Below are 19246 nucleotides of genomic sequence, written 5' to 3'. Positions count from 1 at the left end.
TGTTGACTATTAATATTTATGATTCTTTTTTGTTATCACTCATATGAAGGCATCCAAGATATGTGATTTTTCCCTAAAATTAAAACTTTAGGTCTCTTATAGTTGAGAGATATCAGTAAAACATTAAAATAGAAACAAAGACAAAAACCACTTCTAAATGTACATTATTATTATTATTATTAAATTATATAACTCCTTGAAGATCAAATACAAAAATGTTTGTAAACATTTGAAAACCTTAAAAAATTAAAATGGCGGCTATTATTATTTCTGAAAATTCTGATCTCAGACTATGACTCTCTTATATCCCTTTTGTTTATGTCATACTGAACTTTGATAGCCTAAATTTTCCATTTGCTCAATTCCTTTTTAGTAACCTTAAATACAAAACAGATAGAGGTCTATCCTCAAGAAGTTGCCTGTTTGCCTGGTGCTATGCTGAAGCACGTGGCAGTTTTCAGAGCTGTAGTTTGCCAGGATGCTTGCCAGGCAATTATTATAATATGAAACTATGAAAGCCACATTCACTCTCAATTTTATGGAGGAAATATTCTTTTAGATGTAATGATATAAAGACATGAATTATGTTAGCACTTACACAGGATAACCATAGAGCTTAGCATACTTCTCAGCTATCCATCCATCATTATCTTGGAGAGTGTGATCAGCATTATGTTGAAGAAGAAGAGTGACCAAGCCTAAAGCTTCCATACCGACACTGACAGCAATCATAAGGGCCGTTCTAGAATACCAAAGAAGCAATTTGTTTTTAAAAATTTTAACTAGTCACATTTATCATATTTTTCTGGACATCCTTCAATAAGAGGATATCTCATATTTTCTTTACTCAATACAGACATACATACATATATATATATATATATATATATGTGCATCATGAGCACATGTATGTTGGGAGAGCAGTACTATGATGGTTCGAATGCAGAATTACAAATATTAATAAAAACCAGACAAAAAGATGGAAAAGACAACTTTTTTTTGTCTTCTTTCAATTTTAGTGGGGATTGTGAAATTAATCATAATGTTAAAAAAAAAAAGAGAAAAAACCCCACAGTATTCCTTGTATGAAACCATTAAGCTAATTCAGCTTGTTTACTAGCCTTAAAAGTAAAGTGGAAGCCCTTTGAAAATAATTAGAAATAATCTTAGCCACTCCAATGAATTCTTACTCCAGTGTTCCATCATAATGTAGAGGTGACCACTGCTTGTCTAAAGCAAAACCAGAATAAGCTATTTTATGTCTTTCTGAAACTTTTTGAGCACGAATACAGCAATGAACTTTCATGTTTTAGGACAAACTTTTGTAAATTAAGAAGAATTAATCACCAGAAGATAGTTGATTTGAGAAAGACTATGAAGTCACAAAGGCATTTTATTAGGATTAACAGTGATAAGGGGCAGCTACATGGTGCAGTGAACCAACCCTGAAGTCAGGAGGACCTAAGTTCAAATCTTAACACTTAACATTTCTTTGCTGCATGACCCTGGGCAAGTCATTTAGACCCAATTGCCAAAAAAAAAAAAAAAAAAAAAAAAAAGATTAAAGAGTGTTTAAAAGCTGAACAAGTGGAAGGAATATCCATATTGATAAAAATATAAATATTCTGAAATACTGAGCATATTGCATACTGATGCATGGGCTTTTTACCTAAGCTAGTATTGAAATGATATAATGGGAAGATTTGCTATCCCTTGACTATTTAGTGATAAGTGATAAACTGCCAATTCTATTAAAGGTTCAATTCATGTAAGGCGAATCTTCACTGGAAAAGTCATAGATTTTAAAAACGCATTTATTGAAATATATTGATGGAATCCTAAACTCTGGTATCAGTAGTTAATATCACATGTCTAAAAAGGTTAGGGTTTTTTTTTTTTTTTGTTGTTGTTGTTTTTTTTTTTTTTTGTTTTTTTTTTTAGTTAACTATTCAGTTCAGCATTCAAAATTGTGGACTAAATAGTAAATCACTTTAACTCTTTCACATTTACCTCCAAACAACATAAAATAGCTCCCCAATAAAAGTGCTGTAAAAGCAGAACCATGAAAAGGATGGAATGAAACAATCTATGAGCCTTAAGAACCTTGGAAGATTGGAAGGAAAGGTCTCATTTTAATAAAAGGGACATGCAGTCCAGACAGGAAGCATCTCAGAAAACCAGCAGTAGATTCTGAGTGTCGGCTCAGAGAAGGAAGCAAAAGCCAACACCAGCATCACCCATGTACTTCAGCATAGTCAGGGGAATAGACAAACTTCGGCTCTGAGAACTGCCACATGCTTTATCATAGCCCCAAATAAACAGGTAACCTCCAGAGGACAGACTTCTGTAACTCTGGGCAAATAAGCAGACCCCAGACATATAGGTACCTAAGCAAACAAGCAGCCACTATAGTCAGACTAACACTGCTTCAGTATATCTATGGAAAAATGCAGAAACAGCCTTAAAAGAGGGCAGGCACAAACATTAGGACATTGGTTCAGTAGCAAGTTACCTGTAACAAGCCTCCCTTAGTGTCAGCCACCCCACCCCATCCATAAAGAAAAAGGAGTGTTTGCAGGCCCAGAAAGAACTTTTAGGAGAGCTCTGAAAGGAGCTTACAAAAATCATAAAAGAAAAATTGGGAAAAGAAAAAGAACTTTTCGTTGGGGTTTTTTTTGCCCATAGATGTTTTGACATTGTTGCCTTCTTATGACTTTGTGTCTTCATCTACTTAATCTAATTGTTTTACATAATTATCTTTAATTTTTTTTTTTTTTTTGCTTATCCTTTGGAACTGCTGGAGGCCCTCAGGGTCTAGCAGCTTACTTGCTACTGAGTTAGATGATTAGTGGTGGCATCTGGTGTGTACTGAATGTTTCTGCATTCACCCTGAATACACTGAAGGACATGGTGATCCAGTCACTGGCAGCTGCCTGTTTGCATAGGTACATGAAGGTTCAGGCTCTACTTATTTTCCTGGGGCCTCTGGAGATTACCAGTTTGTTAGGGGCTAGAGTGAAGGATGTGACAATTCTCAGAACTAGTCTCCCTGTTCCCCTGACCATTCTGACCATACAACTGTTGGTATTTGCCTACTCCACCATACTAGTGCTCAGTTTTTATCAAGGGCTACAGAGGTGGAGTTTGTTGGTGGCTTCCTCCCCTTTTACCTGCTAATTTTCTGCTAACTTTTCAAGTTCCTTGGGGTCACAGATTATTTCTCTCTGTCTTTTTCATGATTCTACTGTGCCCAAATTTGTTTTGGAAATGATTTTATATTTGTTTGGAGGTGAATATGGTAGCTACACTGATTTGCTGCTTATTCCTCTAGCTCAATTCCTAGAAGTCATTCAAAATATTACATCTATTCTTTTCATTCTCTTAATGACATATGATTAAATTCAACAAAGGGCAGTGGGAAAAAAAAGAAATGAAAATTAATTGAAAACTAAAGAATCTAATCCTAAAGTATAAGAACAAATCCTCAGAATCAATGCTAAATCAAGCTTCTGAATGGAATCTGGAGTAACAGAACCCAGAAACATTCACAGTAATAATTTTCCAACTCAAGCCATCTTGGAAGGATTTTAGGAAAGGTCTGGCTCAGTTGGGTGGAGGGAAAATGGCCCACTATAGGCAAGGAATATAAAGGGAGGCTCTTAGCAAAAATATAGCAGTGTTGGCTACTTATTCTGGGTTCAGAAGACCAGTGATCAGCAGAACAGATGTGAAACCTTCAGTACAAGTATAAAAAAATTTGTAAGCCCCCAAAAATCAGTATAACAGGTGGAACTTAGTCAGGCCACCCAGTAAGTGGGAAAACTTGCAGCAACTCTGGCCCCTGAACTATCAGTAAGAGGTTCTCGTGCCCTGCCAAAGAAGATTGGGACAATTTCCCCCTATGCCCTATAAGCAGAGGTCAAATTTTTTTAAAGAAGCAAATAGGCAAAAAGAGCTCTGACCATAAAAAGCTACTTTGGAGATAGGGAAGATCAGAATAGAGAATCGCAAGCAGACAGCAAAGGCAACATGACTTCAGGGGAAACCTCAAAGTGGGATTTGAATGGATCTCATGATCTCAACATCAAAAAAGCTCTCTAGAAAGAGTTTGAAAAGGATCTTGAAAGAGAGATAAAAGAAAAAATAGGGTAAAGCTATGCAGGAGAATAATCGTTTTTTCGTTTTTTGGGGGGGGAGGAACTTCAAAAGGTTGGAAAAGCACAAAATCTGACTGAAGAAAATAACTTCTTAAACAATAAGATTGGAGAAATGGAAAAAAAGCTACTGAAGAAGATAATTTAAAAAATAAAATTCTTTAAACAATAAATTTGGTTGAAATGGAAAAAAAATTCATTGAACAATTTCTTTAAAAGTACAACTAGTCAAATGCAAAGGCAGGTAACAAAGCTAAGTGAAGAAAATAAGTCACTAAAATTAGAATTGTTCAAATGGAATTGATTGAATCAATGGGATACTAAGAATCAAACAAAGTCCAAAAAATAAAAATAGAAGAAAATGTAAAAATGCTCATTGAAAAAAAAAAGATCCAGAAGAGTCAATGTAAAATTTATTGGACTACCTGAAAGCTATGCTGAAAAAAAGAATCTGGATACTACTTTCAATTTTTCATTTCAACATACTTTTTAAATTCTCATTGAGGAAAACTGCTCTTACATCCTAGAACCAGAGAGTAAGATATTCATTAAAAAAATCCACTGATTATCTCCAAAAAGAGACCCACAAAATGAAAACTGAAAGGAATATTATAGGTAATTTCCAGAATTATCAGATCAAATAGAAAATACTGCAAAAAGTACCAGAAAGAAAGCATGGTCTATTCCACGCCACATTAAAGCACTGGAGTGTCTGGAGTATTGTATTCTGGAAGGTAAAGAATTATGGACTACACCAAGAAACAACCCCACACAATTAAGCATTATCATTTTTTTGGGAAAAGATGAAAATCCAATAAAATAGAGGATTTTCAATAATTTCTGAAAAAACCACCAGAACTAGACAGAAAATTCTATCTTCAAATAAAAGATTCAAGACAAGCATAAAAAGGTAAATTAAAGAGAAAAACACCTACATTTTAAAGGTTAAATGTTTGAATCTTTATATGGGAGATGATGCATATAATTCTTTCTCAAGATAGTTAGAAGAGGCATACTTAAGTAGATTAAGTTAACCTTAATGTCATGATATAAAAAATAATTGGAAGTGAAAAAGAAATTGTACTGGGGAAAGAGGAAAGAGTAAAAATAGGATAAAACACATCACATGAAAAAGAAAAAAAAGCAGGGAGGGAGACAAGCATCTTTAAACTCACAGGATTTGGCTTGAAGAGGGAATAACATACCTATTTAGTGTGGTATAGAAGTTTTTCTTATTCTACTGAGAAGTAGGAGGAAAGCAGAAGGGTTATAGAAGGGAGGGCAGAAAGAAATAAGAGAAAGGGATAAGAAAAGGGGAGGAAGTTGACAAAAGGGAGGGCAGTTTGAAGATTAGAAGCAAAACACTTTTGAGGAGGAAAAGGATGAAAAGAGAAAAAAATAAAACCTGGAAAAATAGAACGGCAGAAAAAAAGTTAGTAACCTTCACTGTGAATGTGAATTCAATGAACTCCCCTACACAATTAAAGCTCATAACCAGAATCTTACAATATGTTGTTAACAAGAAACACCTTTGAAGCAGAGAAATAAATACATAGTAAAGGGAAAAAGCTGGAACAGAATATAATGTATTCCAGTTGAAAGGGGAAAAAACGCATTCATAGATATCCTGATCTCAAATCAAGCAGAAGCAAAACTAGATCTAATCAAAAGAGAAGACAAAGGAAATTATAGAAGATGGAGACAAGGTGGCAGACAGTAGACAGATCTGTGCCTGAGCTCTTCCTGGCTTTCCTTGGAATCAACATCAGATTAAGGCTCTGAACAGGTTTAGGAGTGACAGAACCCACAAATATTTGGAGTACAACCCATTTCCAGCAGAAGATATTTTGGAAGGACTTAATTAGCAGAGGGATATAGGGAGTGTGTGTGTGAATCAGCACCAATGCCATGCACGGAGCTCCAGGATGGAGAGGCCTCATGCACAGGGAATATTGTGGGAGGCTCTTATCCAAAATACAGTAGTGTTGGCTACTCTATCCTGGTTCTAAAGCCAAAGGATCAGCAAGTTAGCTGTGAAACCTCCAACACAACCATGGAAGGCAAATAGTGAAACCTGGGACAGTGCACCCTTTACCCTGGGAAAAAAGAATTCTATTTTAACAAAGACTTAAAAGCCAAATAATAAGCTAGGAAAATGGGCAGATAGCAAAAAAGTTTCTGACCCATAAAAGATAATATGGTGATAGGGAACATCAAAACACATACTCAGAAGAAGATTACAAGAACCTATATTACAAGCCTCCAAGAAAAAATGAAATAGATCCCAGGTCATGGAAGAGCTCAAAAGGAATTTTTAAAAATTAAATAACAGAAAGAGAAGAAAAAAATTAGCAAAAGAATTGAGAATGGTGCAAAAGGAAAATCGAAAAGCTAATGAGAATAACTTAAAAAGGAATATTTTCCAATTGAGAAAAAAGGTACAAAATTTCACTTTAGGAAATATTTCCTTAAAAATTGTAATTCAGTAAATGGAAGCATTATGAGAAATCCAGATACAATAAATCAAAACAAAAAAAATGAAAAAAAAAAACTGACCTGGAAAATCAGTCCACGAGAGAAAATTTAAGAATTATTACAGTATATGAAGTTATAATTGAAATAAAGCCTAGACATCTTATTTCAAGAAATGATCAAGGAAAACTGAACTGATATTCTAGAACCAGAGTATAAAATACAAATTGAAAGAATTGGCCAATCACCTTCTGAAAGAGATCCCCAAATGAAAACTCATGTATTATTATAGTCAAATTCTGCAACTCCCAGGTCAAGGAGAAAATATTACAAGCATACAGGAAGAAACAATTCAGTTATAGTGAAATTACAGTTAAGATAACACAAGATTACCATTGGCAACTGGCAAAAGCAGCCTGCTTGACATGACCTGACTTAAAAATTGTTTTTAAAAAGTCATCCAATACAGAAAGATGCAAAGACAGTGGACATTGTCAGCTCTAAGTGTGAAACATGTTTCCTTCACATCCAATTTGTATTTGTGTCTGTGATCTTGGATGAATAACATCTGATATATGTATGTTAATCTTGGAGCAGCCCCTGAAAAACTAATCCACTCCATCTACAACTGTTACTTCCAGTGCTGCTTTGTGCTGAAAGAACATCTAGTTTACTGCACTTGATCTGTAAAGGGACTTTGATTCTTTGTAATTTTAGGGATAAATTAGGTGGTTAATTTAAAGAAAAATCTTCAATGTTGCCTTTACATCACATTAAAAATAACTTTTCTTTCAGAAGGGTGATAGAAGCACTGATTCGTAGCAAAATCTTGTTTTTAGCTTTGACTTTATTTTTGTGGCTGGATTTTTTTAAATTGTAAATTACTGATAACATGTCATTTCTATAGGATCTGTTTTAAATCATCTACCTTTTATTGGACAGTACAAAAATACAGCATATTTTGTAAACCAATTTGAATGAAAAAAAAATATATAAAGCACAGCAGAAAGTTGTTTCCCCTAAGTTAGTAAGAATAGTGTATGTTGGAAATTTTTGCTAGTAATGGCAGGTGCCTAAATGAGTGAATTAAAACAAAGAGTCCATTTAAAAAAAGAAAAGATAACACAAGATTTAGCAGATTCTTTATTTGAAAGATAAGGGCTAGAACTATGGTATTCTGGAAAACTATGGAGATAGCATTACAAATAAGAATCACTTATGCAGAAAACTGAGTATAATCCTTCAGAGGAAAAGACAGGCATCAAATGAAATAGAGGATTTTCAGACACTTATGATGATATGATCATAGCTGAATGGAAAATCAGATTTTCAATACCAGACTCTGGAGAAGCATAAGGAGGTAATCAGGAAAGTGATATCATAAGGGTTTATCTGTTTACATAGAGGATGACACTTATAACTCATTAGAATTTTCTCATTATGACAGAAGGAGCATATATAGACAGAGGGCCCAGCTATAAATTGAATATAAAGGGATGATATTTTTTAAAAAATTAATGAAATTAGGTGGTTAAGGGGGGAATGTATTGAGAAAAAGAGAAAGGGAGAAGAGGAAATAATGTAAATTATCTGTCAAAAAAGAGGCAAGAATGAGCTTTTACAGTGAATGGGAAGTAGGGGAGGAAAGGATGAGAGTCAACTTTCATTTTATTAGAATTGGCTCAAAGAAGAAAAAACATGCATACTCAATAGAAGTACAGAAATCTAACTCAGAAAAATTAGGAGGGGAATAGGAAACAGGAAAGGGAGATGGTGATAAAATTAGAGGGCATATTTGTTGAAGATATGGTCAGTAGCAAAACACTTTTGTGGAGGGTCAGTGTGAAAGGAGAGAGGGAATAGAATCTGAGAAAATATAGTTAGCAACAGTAATTGTAAATAGAATTTTGAAGTAAGTTTCACCTGATAACACCTTATTTCTCAAACAGAAAAAACTGAGTCAAATTTATTAAAAAGTTATGCTCCAAATGATAAATGATCAGAAGATAAAATCTGTATACAAAGAGCAATAAATCAGTGCATATCATTTGACTTAATAATTTGACTACTAATTATGAATACTAAAAGAGATTTTTTAAAAAGTAAAAGGATGTATATGCACAAAAATATTGGTAGGAACTCTCTTCTCAGGGCAAGATATTGGAAATCAAGATGCCCATCAATTGGGAGATGGCTATTTCAATTGTGGTATGTGCATTATTTTGCTATTCTCAGTAGTACGATGATCAATGTCTATTCTGAAGGACTTAAAAGAAACTGATTTGATTATATCTGAGTAAAGAATGAAGTATTCTCTCCTCTCTTTCTCATTTTCTTCTCTGCTCCTTTCTTTCTCCTTTCCTCCAATCCTACTTCTCTTTTGAAAGGTTGCTGCTGCTGCTGTTTTTTTTTTTTTTTTTTTTAAATGATGGAATTTCTTTGTCCACAATCCTTTTATTTTGCATAATGTCACATATGCTTTTTTTAATGCGAACTGTGAGTAGGGACTCAAAACTTTTTGTTTTTAATTAAATTTATTTTATTTTTAAGTTTTTTACTTACAAAACATATGCATAGTTTTCCCCTTGCAAAACCTTGTGTTCTAAATTTTTTTCTCTCTCCCTTCTCCTCACCCCCTCCCCAGTCAGTAAGTAATCCAATATATATCAAACATGTGCAATTCTTCTATACATATTTCCACAATTATCATGCTGTACAAAAAATCATATCAAAAGAAAAAAAATGAAAAAGAAGGAAAAAAGCAAGCAAACAACAACAAAAAGGAAAATACCATGTTGTGATCGATACCCAGTTCCCATAGTCCTCTCACTGGGTGTATATAATTCTCTCCATCACAAAACCATTGGAACTGGCCTGAATCACCTTACTATTGAAAACAGTCATGTCTGTCAGAACTGATCAAACTAGATTCTGTGTAGTTTAATGGGTCACTCTATCTAGTTGGTTTATTTGTATGTATAGAAATACATGCATACAACAAAGCCTGCATGGCCATTGAAGAACAACAATGCAGTGGCTTCAAAAGAAAAGAGCTAATCGGATCTCATTTAAAAAAAATTACACAGTACTTTTAATGATTATGCTGTCTCAAAAACTAATTTTATAAACATCAATATTCTTTCAGGAATGATTTTTGGCCACAGTAAATGTTTCAAAGTTCCAAACCCAAATACATGATCTCAGAAGAATCAAAATTGTAGATAATCCCAAAGAGCCATGGACATATATGTACAGTGAATATAAGTAGGTGCAGGCAATAATGACTTTGATGTATAGTAAGTATTGTCAAGACATAAATGAACAGAAAAAAGGTGTGCTAAGATTGTATTGAAAATAAAATAAAAGCTTGCACTGGTACTCAAGTATTAAAAGAACCAAGGGAATGAATCAGTGTGTTTCCTGGATTTTTTATGAAGAACGACAAAAGTCCTGTGAGAGGAGATTGGATGGAAGGATCAAAATAAGAAACAGCATCATGAGTATTGACAATAAGATCAAGGGGTCCATCAAAGTATTTCACCATATCATGCTTTTATTTATTTACATTTGTCAATGTGAATATTCTTAAGAGAAATTGAAAGAAGAAGGAGCAGAAATTAAATGCTACAATCCTCATGGGTGACATTAAGATTATTTCATCAAGAGAATCAACTAAATCACGAGAGTTCAAAACTTCTATGGAATAATCTTAAATAATTTCAAATCAATAAAGAAAACTGCAAATAGTAATTACCAATAAACAGTAGTTTATATGCTCACGTGAAGAGGTTTCTTTCTTGCAGAATCAATAAGCATTTTTATTTTTATAGCTGATGTTTGTTGACATTTTTCACCCCTTTCTAATGATATTCAATCTCATTCACTAAGTGTTCCATGATATAAATTCCATGATTTAATCTTACTCCTCTAGAAAGGTTGCTTTATTAAAAATTTTAAGGTTTAATTTAACGTAATTAATTTAAGCTGTACCTTTTAGAGTCATCCATGGCATTCACATTTGCTCCATTCTTTAAGAGAAAATCTGCCAACTCAATGTTTCTTGCTGAAATTGCCAGCATAAGTGGTGTACGACCTTCCTGCAAAGTCAAAATAAAGATACCATTATAATAAGCAAGCATTTTATATTTACTTTAATGCACTTTATGATATTTTGTGAACATCTTGTAAATGTGATGATGATATGGAAAGGAAGTATGGCACAATGGAACATTGGAGTTAAAAGACCACAGCATTAATCCTGTTGTCTATTAGTTAATTCCTATGTGATCATTAAGCAATTTATATCACCTCTCTGGGCCCTAAGTTTACTTATATTAAAAATGACATAATGAAACTAGGTGTCTCTGGGATTCCTTCTAGCTAGTAATTATGTAATAAGACAGAAATCCAGAATTTGTTAGAGACCATTTTGTATTATTCCATGGGTGTCTTCCTTTCTTGCCATTTTCATTTCATAATCAATTGTCCAAATGCAGCCAAACTTTTCCCCTCAGAACTCTACTAAAATAAAGCTATATCCTGGCTGAGTTTAAAGGTGACTAGTTATCTTTACCCATTCTTCTCAAAACAACCACCATGTCCACAACCACCATCAAAACAAACTAAAAAAAATATTGTCTTGAGAGGGTTAAACCCAGGAGAAAGTCATTCATCTAGACTTTTCCATTTCTTACCAACCTTCCTAATATGTTCTTTGTTTTTTTGTTTTTTTTTTCTCTCAAGTGGTAATGACTACAAATTAAGCCTTTGCTCCAAAAAATCAGGAGTCATTCAGTAATTCTAGAGAGAAAATTATTTAAATGTGTAATAATTAGGATAAAGAAGCATGTACTTAAAAAAAATTTGTTCCTGTGAAAATTCTGTCTCTAGTTTTATACCTAATAGGAACAAATTTCAAAAAGTTTTCCTAAAAATTGTGACATTTCTTCATGTGAAATTCATATTGTAAAAATTTAAATGTAGAATAGAATAGAAAAATAAAATGTAGAATAGTAAAAAATTAAATGTATAATTCCACAATATCTGATGGAACTATTGCATTCTGGAGAGCAGACCTAATATTTTGTGCAAAGAAGATTCTGGAGAGACAGATGTGATTAAATAGCTAGCTAGCAAGCTTTAAAGTCAATAAGACCTAGATTCAGGGCCTGATGCTGGCAAGTATATATTGACTGGGTGACCTGCAGTACTGCAGTAAGTAACGCAGGGTTTCTTAACTTTTTTGTGTCATGGACCCCTTTTCCAGAATAATGCCTAAAATATGTAGAAAACTAAAACAAAACAATTACATTGAAATAACTATAAACTTATTATAGTCCTTTTAAAATTAATGGACCCCAGCTGAAGAATCCATGCTTAAAATACAGAGCAATTGCTGGTCTAAATCAGTAGTAGAGGGTATTTCCTTCTTAGGAATGAATGTGAATGTGAATGAATGTTTTAAGAAATCTCTTCCAGTGTCATGCCCACTCCTCCCCTTCGTCATCCCTCCATCCTGCATCAGAAAATTCTGAAGGCTGATGGATTTTGACTACAGAATGATTTTAATTTATTTCCATTAAAGAAATGCTTTCATGAATAAATGAATTATAAAATATGTGAAATGGACATTATTTGATTTTTTAGCTGATAATTTACTTTATTATACAAGAGGTTTGCTTCTACCTTGTTTTTTGCATCAATATCAATTTTGTGTTCAATCAGTTTTTCTGCCATGAATTTGTTCCCACCAGAGGCAATATAGTGAAGTAGAGTGTTGCTGTGGCTATCCCTAAGATTAGGGTCTGCACCATGTTCCAGCAGGATTGTTGCACATTCTTCCCTTTGACACTCTATTGCCTGTCAGTATAATATGTATAAAGAAATAATAATATGATATAAAATTTAATATATTCAAGCATCATTAGTGATATTTAATTGTTAGCAAACTTAGTAACTTATTTACTATTAATTTTCTTAATCAAAGAAATCAAAATGCATTTCATGGAAAAGCATGGTTAACTAATGCATACCTTCATTAAAGGTGTTTTGTTGTCATTATCTAACAAGTCGAGTTCACATTTTCTCTCTATTAAGAGAGATACAACATCTGGATATCCATTAGCACAAGCCAGGTGAAGAGGTGTTCTACAGAAATGAGAGAGTAATGTTTGTTAATATACTACAACAATAAAAATTTTACCATTGTTTTATATAAATATATATACATATATATTTATATTTTAATATAACATGCACTGTTATTATGCCTAAACTGTAAATCACCTCCAAAATAAATGACCACTCTTGTCACCTAAATACAAAATATGAATTAACTCTCATTGTTGATATGATAGACAAAATCGCTGGCAAGTGGGAGTAGAATATATCCAGTAGGTAAATTTAGATTTCACCAGAGATTAGCATGGGAACTTTGCTCAATTTCTGACCTTAGCTGCTTCACCTCTCCTGAAGAAATTTGCTGGTCCCTTGTTGGGATTAACCATGCTGATGTCAAATGGAGTTCTTATGGCATGGCCCACTGCAACCCAGAACTCATGAGTCAAGACATCTGCCAGCCTTAGCCTCCCTGTAACAGATTACAGGGCTTCACCCTGCCTGGTGGTCAAGTCTAATAACTTTTAATAACTAATTACTTTTCCCAATAAGAATATCCATCTACAACTACACATTTTTTAGTAAAGCAACTGCCTCAGAAAAAGGCCCTTACATATTTGCATATTGTATCTTTCTACAATCACATGGGCACATATGTGTGCATTCTCAACTAATGCTTACTGAAATGCAGCAGTGTACAGTTGAAGTGGCTCTGTATTGCTACAGGCTATTCCAGAAGAGTAAAAGTTTTGGAAGTTCTACCATGCTGGGAAGGTTTACAGTGAGCACTTGGTATATCTGCTGCCCATTGACCAACCTAACTAATGTCATAAAGATATCATCAGTTTGGTCAACGAAGGATGAATTTTTTATTCATAGTGTATTTCAATCTTTGTGGTGTAGTTATTTCAGTCCTGTTTGACTGTCACCTCATGTTGAGTTTTCTTGATAAAGATATTGGAGCAGTTTGCCATTTCCTTCTCCAGCTCATTTAACAGATGAGGAAACTGGTAAACAAGATTGAGTGACTTGCAAAGAGACTCACAGCTAGTATCTGAGGCTAGACTTGAATTCACATTCACAAAGATGGAGTCTTCTCGATTCCAAACCCAGCATTCTATTCAATGAAAACCTTGCTGCCCATAGCTGATAACATCAAGTTGTAAAGAGGTTATGTTATGTATTGGTAGAGGAAATATTCACAACAAAATCATATATTTCAGAAGTAATGAATGTGTATATAAATATTCATACATGTATGTTGTAATTTTTCTTGTTTTTGAGGACTCCTTTTTCCTTTTCCTTATGCCTTCTTCCAGAGTGTCTAAGATAGGTAAAGTGGAAGATATTTCTGTCTCCCCTATCCTCTCAACTGCAATGGTTGACATGCTTAGATGTAGTTTGATAAGGAGAAAAACTAGCATCTATTATGTCCAAGACACTGTGCTCAGCACTTTAGAAATATTACTTCATTTGATCTTTGTAAGAACCCTGGGAAGTGGGTATTATTCTCATTTCATACTTGAGGAAACTGAGAAACAAATTTTCTCAGGTCCCATTAATTAGAAAGTATATGCGACTGAATATGAATTCAAGTCATTCTGAGTATTTGGTTCTAATGACTAGTTAAATTAGTAATTAAATAAAACAAAAACAATAAAACAAGGCTTTTGCATCTTTTAAAAATAAACTGTTAATTTTAAAAGTTAAATTAGAAAAGGTGGAGATGAGATGAAGCCTTTTATTATTGACATTATCAAGGTAACCTTAAAAACATTTGAGATTGGTTAATTCAGTTTACACTCCTAATTTTATCTCTCAATCTAGGTGTCCCCCTTGCTTATCCAATGTAAAGGTCCACATTTTTGTTCAGAAAAGGGATAAGCAAAATTAAAGGAGACAGGGTAAAAGGATGATATTCCTGGGAAAGATTTGGCAGAAAAAAGAGCTAAATAGCAAGTGGAAAAAGGAAATAACTCCTGAAAAAACAAAATTTGTGAAATGGTAAGAGCTAAATAGCAAGTGGAAAAAGGAAATAACTCCTGAAAAAACAAAATTTGTGAAATGGAAAAAACCCATAGAACCAAACAACTCATTTAAAATTAAAGTGGACAAATACAAAAAGAATTTTAAAAGGTAACTAAAAATCAGAACTGAGCAAATGGAAATAAATGCCAACAAGAATCAGTCCAGTGAAACGAAAACAAAAAAGTTAGAAAATGTAAAATACCTCCTTGGAAAAACATGACCTGGAAAATAGATCTAGGAGGGACAATTTAAGGATTATTGTACTTCCTGAAAACTACGAAAAAAAAAGAGCCTCGACATCATCCTTCAGGAAGTCATCAAGGCAAACTTCCCTGATGACCTAGAATCAGAAAGTAAAAATAGCCATTTAAAATTTTACTGAGCACTTCCTGAAAGAGACCCCAAAATGAAAACCAAAGAATAATGTGGCTAAAATTTAGAATTATTAGACCAAGGAAAAATATTGCCAGCAGTCAGAAAGAAACAATTTAAATACAAAGGAGTCACAATTAGAATTACCCAGGATCTAGCAGCTTCCATTTTAAAGGATTGAAGGTTGTGGAATTTGACATACTGAAATATATGATAGAATATTTAAGAGAAGTCTATAGAGAATCAACTAAAAAACTAAAAAAATATGATGGAATACTTAAGAGAACACTACAGAGAATCAATTAAAAGACTTCTAGAAACCATGCATAATTTTATCCAAGTTGCAGGATACAAAATAAATCCACATAAATCATCAGTATTTTTATATATTACCAACAAAGTCCAGTAGGAAGAGATATAAAGAGAAGTTCCATTTAAAATACATGTTGACAATATAAACTATTTGGGAATCTACCTGCCAAGGTAAGTCAGGAACTATATGAACACAGTTGCAAAACACTTTCTACAGAAATAAAGTCAATAAATAACAACTGGAAAAAATAGCAAGTGCTCTTGGGAAGGCTGAGCAAATATAATAAAATGACAATATTACCTAAATTAATCTACTTATGTAGTGCTATACCAATCAAATTCCCAAGAAATTATTTCACTGATCAAGAAAAAATAATAAAGTTCATCTGGAAAAATAAAAGGTCAAGAATTTCACAGAAATTAATGAAAAAAAACAAAAAACAAAAAACAAAAAACAAATGAAGATGGCCTACTTGTGCCAAATTGCCAAATCTAAAACTATTTTACAAAACAGGAGTCTTGTGTGTATGTGTGTGTGTGTGTGTGTGTGTGTGTGTGTGTGTGTGTGTGTGTGTGTATATACATATTAGTTCTTAAGAGCAGCGATTAATTTTCTGCCTTGAAACTTTTACTCTTCACATATCCATATTACAACAGCTGGGACAGCTAAGTGGTACAATGGGTGCCTGAGTTCAAATCTGATATCACATACTTACCATTGTGTGATCCTGGTCAGGTTACTTAACCATGTTTGCCTCAATTTCCTCATCTGTCAAAATGAGCTGAAGAAGGAAAAGGCAAACCATTCCACTAACTTTCCCAAGAAAATCCCCCAAATATCCTCATGGATAGTCTCACACAGTCGTTTTTGAAATGTCAGCAATTCAGCAGGAGGGAATAGTATTTACTCTCACATAGCTGTTGATTAAGAAATAATTAGTTGAACCCTGGTTAAAAGTAAAAGGAAGGAGTTTCCAAGTCATTAAAAATGGACAGGCTAGGATGTGAAGCCAGGTTTTGGGACTTCCAATCCAATCTCTACAAGGCAAAGACTGACCCTGCCCCTGCCCCAGGTGCGGAGGGGGTTTGATTTCTCCAGGGTTAATGGGGGGAGGGGGACACGGGCTCAAGTGGACGGATGGGGGGAGGGAATGTCAGCCTGTTCTCTCCCCCGCCCCCCACCCTTTGCACTTACCGCTTCATTTTATCCAGTTCATTTACGGTGTTTTTTCCGAGCAGCAACAGCTGCTGCACCTTCACCACATCCCCGCGCAAGGCAGCTTTATGGATCTTTCCGAGGTCCTTGCTCTGGATCAGGTATCCTTGGGTGCGGTAAACCGGTTGGGAGCCAAAGAAACTCGGCAGGTTGAAGCGGCTAGATGAAGATTGCCCCTTCTTGCCGAAATTGAAAATCTTCTTCATCCTGGAGGCAGGCTTCAGGGCAGGGAGGTAGAACTCATGGGGGAGTCCTCTCTCGGGCCCTTCAGCCTGCTCGGAGGGGGACTTAAAGGGGAAATTAAAGGGAGAATTAAAGGGGAAATTAAAGGGAGATATTAAAGGGAGAAATTAAAGGGGGAATTAAAGGGAGAATTAAAGGGAGATATTAAAGGGAGAAATTAAAGGGAGAATTAAAGGGAGAAATTAAAGGGAGAAATTAAAGGGAGAATTAAAGGGAAAAATTAAAGGGATAAATTAAAGGGAGAATTAAAGGGAGAAATTAAAGGGAGAATTAAAGGGAGAAATTAAAGGGAGAAATTAAAGGGATAAATTAAGGGAGAAATTAAAGGGAGAATTAAAGGGAGAAATTAAAGGGATTATTAAAGGGAGAAATTAAAGGGGGAATTAAAGGGAAAAATTAAAGGGATAAATTAAAGGAAGAATTAAAGGGGAAATTAAAGGGAGAATTAAAGGGGAAATGTCAATAATCCGAGGCCAGAGGTTTAGAAACCTGTGAGCCCCATAGCATTAATCATCGATTCAGAGCCGACTGCAACCCTGTCAACGGCAGGAGGGAAAGTGAACTGTGCGGGCTTTCTGCACCGGCTTTTATCAGGTTCTCTGCTCACGCGGATGCGAGGATAAACTGTCAAGTCACGCAGTGGTGAGGGCACGGGGGCCGGGTCCGTTGGCTCTCAGCGCGAGGAGTGCAAAGCTCCAGATCACGAGGATGGGTGAGCTCCAGGTCTCCCGTTAGAATCTCGGGACCCGCTCTGTTGCTTATTTTCTTAATGATGGCCTTCCTCTCCGAGATTGGGTTACTTCTGTAAAATGAAGAGATTCTACTCGATAATTTCTCAAGTCTCTTACAGCCGTTTAACAGTTCTGTGAAGCTGAACAGCTTACAGCCCAGCCTGGAAGGGACCCTAGGGGCCGGGATGGACAAATGAAGTGTAAATGCTCTTCTGACTCTTCCTTTCCCGTTACTTTCCCATCTTCAAATGTGTCAGGGAAGAATTTGTAAGGGACAGCCAGCCCGACAGCCGGTCTCAACCTGGCAGTCCTGGGTTCAAGCCCACTCTCTACAGAATTCTAATTACTTTATTGATGCTGTTATTAATGGAGGGGGCAGGAGGAGGGATTCAGTGGTTTATTGACAAAATATATAACACTTTTAGTTGAAAGATTTTTGTGTTTTTAAGTATGTTTCATTCTAGGAGAGACAATGATGAATTCATTCAGGAAGGAACAAGAGATACGGATAAGAAAGAGAAGAGTAAGGGAAGATATGACTATTTTCAAATATCAGGCACGGGTCACTTTATATTAGTTTATATCATACTGTTGCAAGCTTCCATTAGGACAGATCTTCAAAGCCTTCTTTGTTTTTAAGTCACATATAGTGTGGAGTAGAAGCTAGCAGTATGTTGTTTTACTGATTTACATTCAACCCCCAAACCATAAAGACATTTCTGCAAAGGGAAACAATGCAGTTTATTATTTAACTAGTCTTGGCCTTTCCCCCTTGCTGCTTTTCCCTGCCGCCTCTTTAGGTTCCATTCACTATGTGAAATGTATCTTCTGCACCACCACCCACATTGATTTGTTCTTTCAGCTCCAGGATCACTGAATCTGAGAATACGGAAATTATGCATACCCATCCTAATGACCTCCCCCACCCCGTCCCCACTGCTCCCCTTGATTGTTCTCATTTTACTTCTGGTCTTCCCCTTTAGTTCCTCCTCATCTCGAATCCTTTGTCCCCTGGTCCCTTCCCCCTCCCTTTTCTTTTTCCCTTTCTTTCCCCTTTTCCTCTCCCCTTTCTCTTCCCCCTCCTTTCTTCTCTTTTTCCTACTCCTAGAGCCCCATTCCCTCTCCTTTGCCCCTCTTCCCTTCCTCTCCCTTTTCCCCTCTCCTCCTTTCCAAAAACCAAAATATTAGCTCATCCTGTAGCTCTTTTGGTCTCAGTAGGGATTATTTGTGATCCAGTTTGTAAATCCTGTAGTCAAGTTGTTGATTTTACTTGTGAAATGGCTGGTCAGTATCTATTCAAGGGATAGACTTACTCTAGGGTTTGTGCCTACTTGATGATATCCAGTAGAACTTCAATACTTCCATTTAGAAATTGCATATGATGTTCTATAACATTTTCTAGCATTTAGCACTATGCTATACTTTGAATAGATTTGGACAATGGCTTGGATAGTTGGAAGCCCCATTGAACAAGTAACAGACTCCATTATGGTAAATGTATTGTACTGTGTATATGTTGTGGACAAAAAAAATTGGTCATGAATTATATAATTATTTGAAAATACTTATGCTTCTTATTGGGGAGAAGGCCAGTGTACATG

The 19246-nt window shown here is 35.0% G+C and overlaps 1 protein-coding gene across 8 annotated transcripts in view; it reads right to left on the bottom strand.

The window, feature by feature from the left end:
• Positions 1 to 17101, bottom strand: part of LOC141544751 (uncharacterized) — a 77935-nt gene extending 60834 nt beyond the window's left edge. For 6 of the 8 annotated variants that reach the window (XR_012482784.1, XR_012482783.1, XM_074271263.1 and 3 more), the window contains exons 1-5: positions 16651 to 17101; positions 12659 to 12773; positions 12312 to 12485; positions 10617 to 10723; positions 599 to 742 (exon numbers count right to left, since the gene is read on the bottom strand). Coding sequence is in view for 6 of the 8 variants with exons in the window: in XM_074271263.1 (XP_074127364.1) it covers positions 599 to 742; positions 10617 to 10723; positions 12312 to 12485; positions 12659 to 12773; positions 16651 to 16877 (767 nt within the window). In the remaining 2 variants the exon portion in view is untranslated. The remainder of the gene's footprint in view (positions 1 to 598; positions 743 to 10616; positions 10724 to 12311; positions 12486 to 12658; positions 12774 to 16650) is intronic. The other 2 variants (XM_074271267.1, XM_074271266.1) reach the window with 2 other exon arrangements.
• Positions 17102 to 19246: the final 2145 nt, after the last annotated feature.

Source organism: Sminthopsis crassicaudata, chromosome 5, assembly GCF_048593235.1.
Source record: "Sminthopsis crassicaudata isolate SCR6 chromosome 5, ASM4859323v1, whole genome shotgun sequence".
NCBI classification, from domain to species: domain Eukaryota; kingdom Metazoa; phylum Chordata; class Mammalia; order Dasyuromorphia; family Dasyuridae; genus Sminthopsis; species Sminthopsis crassicaudata.
Note: the sequence above shows the minus strand (reverse complement) of the source record. Positions and strands in the feature narration are given on the sequence as shown.